At 33.2% G+C, this 5,379-nt stretch overlaps 1 protein-coding gene across 1 annotated transcript; it reads right to left on the bottom strand.

Annotated features, from left to right (window-relative positions):
* Nucleotides 1-5: 5 nt before the first annotated feature.
* On the bottom strand, nucleotides 6-851 carry LOC104774046 (uclacyanin-3-like; the record flags this gene model as incomplete). Its single annotated transcript, XM_010498712.2, has 2 exons — nucleotides 618-851; nucleotides 6-457 (listed from the first exon to the last, which is right to left on the bottom strand). Coding segments are annotated over exons 1-2 (612 nt in total), but the record flags the coding sequence as incomplete, so codon positions are not given.
* Nucleotides 852-5,379: the final 4,528 nt, after the last annotated feature.

The following is a 5,379-nucleotide window of genomic DNA, read 5'->3' on the forward strand; positions in this document are numbered from 1 at the left end:
ATCCCAATCACTCCATAGCTAATGACTCCCTTAGAAGCTGCATTTGGCGGCGATGGAGAGGGTGAAGGTGTCGATGGAGACAAAGAAGGCGTTGACGGAGACGGTGAAGGAGTCAAAGATTCTAAATCTGGCGTACCGTTGGCCGGGGGAGAAGCTGTTGGAGGCGGTGTTTTAGGTTTACGCGGAGAGCGAGGGGAAAATGATGGAGAAGGAGTAGACGAAGACGGTGGAGAAGGTGTTGCCGGAGATGAAGCGGTGGGGAGGACGGGAACAGCGAGTTTCATGCCACCGAGGCAGTGACCAGGACTAGGGCAAAGGAAGTGCATAGTTCCAACTGTTGTAAGATCGATCTTAGTGTCTCCCCCAGAAAAGCTCTGTGTTTCTCCGCTGCTGTCGCAACTATCGAATCCAGCTTTATCCACCACAGAAACCGAGTGTGACGGATCATATTGGAACTCTGTACAAGAGAAAATCAGTAGCTTGTTACTTGTTATTAGTCTAAAAAATGGGTTTCTTGCAACATAAGTGATCTGCACCAAGATTTATAGACCTAGAATTGCTAGGTCAAAAACAAAGGTTTCTTGTAAAACAAGTAACCAGATAAACGTTTTAACTACCTAGAGTGTCACCGACTCTGAAAGTCTTTCCACTAGCCCACGTCGTGTAATCAACACCACTATTCCAACCAGCAGTATCTCCGACCTGGAATGTCACGGCCAAGATGGAAGGGACTGCCGCTAGGAAGAGGAAGAGAGCGGCCACTGAGTTTGATCCCATGGAGATAGATAATGTAAAAAGATAGATGCAGAGAGATATGAGGAAGAGGTAAAATAGTGTGGTGTGTTATAAAGTAAGAGGGCTGGCTATTAGAACGAGGAAGACGAACGACTAAACTAAAAGAGAGAGTTATTATGTTTTTAAAATTAAATTTTTAAAAAAGTCGTGGTGGCTTGATCAATTATATTCCGTCAGTTGTTTATTAATGTATTTTTTGAAATTCATTGTTATTATGTTTACCAGTTCTTTCATTTTTGTTTTCAAAATTTTATGTTTTTAATGATGAGCTCCATCCATGTGCAATCACCGCAACCATTTTCTAAACCATGTGCAAACGTGAAAAAATATATAAACATTAACCAGTTGATAAAAAGAAGAAGAAAATAAACCATAACATTTTTTAAAAAATAATAAGAATAAGATCATACTACGGTCGGAAATGGCTACCACGTAACACGTTCTCTAACCTCTCTTCTAATTAATAATCGAAGGTACACAAATTCGGTACGGTGTTTCTTGAAACAACATTTCGGAAATGCCTGCGAAAGCAAAAATCATCAATGATATAACAATAATCAATCCCAAATAAAATATATACTAATTCGTTTGACTAAACTAAACTAAATAATATTATTATTCGTTTATATAATACAATAATCAACCATTTCTCTCACCACTAATATTATTGCTTAAAACATCCTATATTATATAAACGCGTGAAAGCAAACCTGCCAGATATATATAAATTATTGACATAGTCCGCACTTATTCGCTAAAACTAGATTAGGATTCGCGGTACACCGCGGGACAAAATTATTTATAATTAAAATATTAAAATGATAAATTGTATTTGTTGGTTAAATATGTTATAATTATATAATAATTGTTAAATAAACCATATAATACCGTAATATAATTTATTTTTTATATAATATTTATTTAAATTTAATTAGATATGTCTATTCTCTGATACTGACAGTGTTAACAAAATAATGAAATGATGTTTTACCCGTGTAACACCGAATTACTGATATTTTTTAATTTATATAAATATCGATAAAACCCATCCCGCTATATAACCCCATCCCAAAATATTTTAACTCACACTATATCATCTTAACTTTAAATATTTATTGTGTATCTACGGTATAATATTTATCATATTTAACTTTTTAAAAGTTTTAAATATTTTTCATATTTAACCTTTTAAAAATCTTTAAAATAAGGAATAAAAGTTTTAAAAAATCTTTAAAATCTTTAAAGTTTTAAATAAACCAAAGAAAAGTTTTTTAAGTTTGAATGCCTAATAAATCAAAAGTCTACTCATTTGTATTCAAAATCATTTTGGCAATTGAGAATATCATTAATGTCGTAGTTATTGCAATGCAATTTTCCGGAAATTTTGTCTACAAATTCATTTTCTGGAACTTTTGTCTAGACTATTAGCAAAAGAATATATTTTCGCGGGTCCTATGAAATTTTGGACAGCGTTTTATCTATCACCTAAATAAATAGAGGTCCTTAAATTATGAATTATCAAGAAGCCCATAAAATATTAAAAGATCCATATAAAATTGCTAGAGTTCGACAGAATTAATTGCATTAGTAGCATTAATTGCTAAAACTTTCCTTATTAGTATTTTTGAGCAAAAACTGCTGCAAAAATACTAGTATAGATGTACTATCATATTCTTATTTATCAAGATTTTTTTTTTTTTTCCAAAACATAATCATCAAGATTCAAGTACATCACTCTTTCATCTACATCCTTTATTGAATCGGTTCGTTCACTTGTTGTCATTTTTAACGAGTAAAATTTTGTCATAAACTAATTATTTTATTAAGCACAATTTTTATTTTTTTATTTTGTATAACGTAAGCGAAGATTGTAATCAAGAGATTCGTGTTTTCTTTTGTTTTTGTCAGTGTTCTTTTTTCGTCAGATAAGGGACTTGGTATCTTTCAGGTAATGTAATATTCGTTTAGGCTACATATGTATTACACAGTACTATGTAACTCAGTTTCATGCACCCTTATTAGTTATTACAATCCAGGTTTGCTGTTTGAACGGTTCACGCGTGTTTACCTCATATATATACATTTTTAAAACATAATTAGAAAGATGATACATTCACTATTTATAATTAGAAAAAACCATATTGATCACTGTTGGTCTATTTTCTCAACCTTTTTTGCCATTCAACAATTTTTTTAATTACACTTCATACCAATGTATCTCCTCTTTTCTCCTTATTTCTTGATTTCTTAAATAATTGTTAATATAATTTTTTTTTAGAAAACTTCTTAGATACAAAAAAATTCTATATTTTATTTCTTTACAATTTGATATGAATTTTGTTTAATAATTTTTAAATATATTTTATATATATTTTGTATCCTTACACATTTTTAAGTGTACAGATGCCTATAAACTTTATTAAGTTTACATATGTCTGTACACATAATTAAGTGTACAGATGTCGGTACACATATTTGTAGATGGTTTAAACCGTACTCAAATGTTGTTGGACAGTGTGAATCTATCTAACATACTGGATGGTTTGAACTATACTGCAATGGTTTTGTAAAAATTCATCTGTACACTTAATAATGTGTATACATGTGTATAAATATCTGTACACTTAAAAAAGTGTACGGATACAAAGATATATATATTATATTTTAAAAATATTAAACAAAATTCATATCAAATTGTAAAGAAAAAAATATATAATTTTTTTGTATCTAAGAAGTTTTCTAAAAAAAGATTATATTAACAACTATTTCGGTAATGTTCTCCTATCACCCCTGTCTCACTCTGATTTCTATTTCTACTCATCTCTCTTTCACATTATCCTGTTTTTTTTTATTGTAAATAGTGAGTGTATCAAAGTGATAATTAAGTTTCATAAATGTACTAAAATCCCAACAAACCCTATTAACAACTTTATGAGAAAGATAGTTGTTGTCCTTTTTGCATTTAGATCATACTCAACAAGGCCTTAGTTACTGTTTTTATTAATGAAAGGAAAAAAGAAGTGTATGTAAGAATATTTTGTATTCTATGTGGCCTATGTATTTTTCGGTTTAATTATAAATTTCAAGTTCATATTAACGTTTATAAATTCTAATATGTAAGACGCACCGTGATGGATCGGTTTCGGTTAATGATTAGAATTGGGTATATTGATAACCCTCCTTCCTTACCAATATATATAGTTAATATCTTTCTATGTTATTCGTATATATGATAACGTGTAATTAATCTGCAGTATTATATTAATTACATGATATGTTATACATATGGTATTAAGTGGCTGTTCACGTAAGTAACGGTTAAGTGGGTCCACTAGTGACTTTTGGTCACATATAAGAAGTAAACGAACATCATTTTATGATGTCGTAACAAAAGAATAAGAAAAACATAGAAAGAGAGAAGAGTGTGGATTCCTTGTCCATCAAATGAATCAGAAGAGAGAACGATCAAAGGGTGGAGAAAATCAATTTGAAGACTTGTGTAACATCCGCAAACCGGATTATGCGGTTTTGGTAGGAGTGTCGATCGACACCCTTGTGGCATCGATCGACACCACTATTTTTGGGTTCGTCGGGTTTGTTTTAATTCGCGATTTTGGTTTGGTTGGTTTGGTTTAGTTAACTAAACCGAGTATATAAGTGGAGAAGCGAAAGATTAAGGGTTTTAGGGTGTCTGGTCGCCGTTTGCAGAGATAGAGAGAGAGGAGAGAGCCTATTGTGGTGTGAAGGAGATTAAAGGAGAAAGAGCAGAATCGTTAGGGTTTGGGAGGAAATAGTTTCGGCGTATCAAATCGTTCTCAAAGGTAATGAAATTTGGTATGTTTATTCCCAAGTCTTAATCGTCATTCTCCTTTTTACAGAAGTAGTTTTGGATTTAAACTCGATGAGTTATTGGCAGTTTCGTGAGTCATGTTTTCTCAGACGCGAGTTGGAACCATCGGGATTGTAATTGAGATCGTGGTCTCGTCTGGTACCTGATAGTGCTGAAATTTTGTGGGAAGCTTCGTGACGTCTAGGGATAGATTTTCACCGGAGAGATTTGGTAGTTAACGATTGGTTTTCATTTTAGGGTTTCATCTTTGAGACTGTTCTTTTCTGATGTTTCTGTCCAGTTTTGCTATAAGTCGTTTTTGGTTGTGCGGCTTGTTGTAGGGCATTTCTGGGCTGTTTCAGACGTTAGGAGGGTCTCAACTGGTTGTATTGGTTGTTATAATCAGTTGATAAGGTGAGTGCATGACCATGGCTTATCTAAGCCTGAGAATCCTTTGTTGGCTTGATTTGTTGTGTTTTGTGGTGTTGTTCTTGCTTGTGGTGGTTGTGTTATGGTTATTATAGGTTCCTGAGGCTTTTGGGAGAGTTTGGGACAGATTGTAGGCGGATTGAAACGGAGGTTCATCGTTCGGATTCGTGCAGTTCGCGTCTGTGAAGGGAGTGTCGATTGACACCAGTTAGGTGTCGGTCGACACCATGTTTGGCCAGTGTCGATCGACACCTCTCTGGTGTCGGTCGACACCAAGTTGCTTGTTTCGTGATTTTTCCTGGTTTGTTTGTGTTTGGTTGTCATTT

This window comes from Camelina sativa, unplaced genomic scaffold, assembly GCF_000633955.1.
Source record: "Camelina sativa cultivar DH55 unplaced genomic scaffold, Cs unpScaffold01210, whole genome shotgun sequence".
Taxonomy (NCBI): Eukaryota; Viridiplantae; Streptophyta; class Magnoliopsida; order Brassicales; family Brassicaceae; genus Camelina; species Camelina sativa.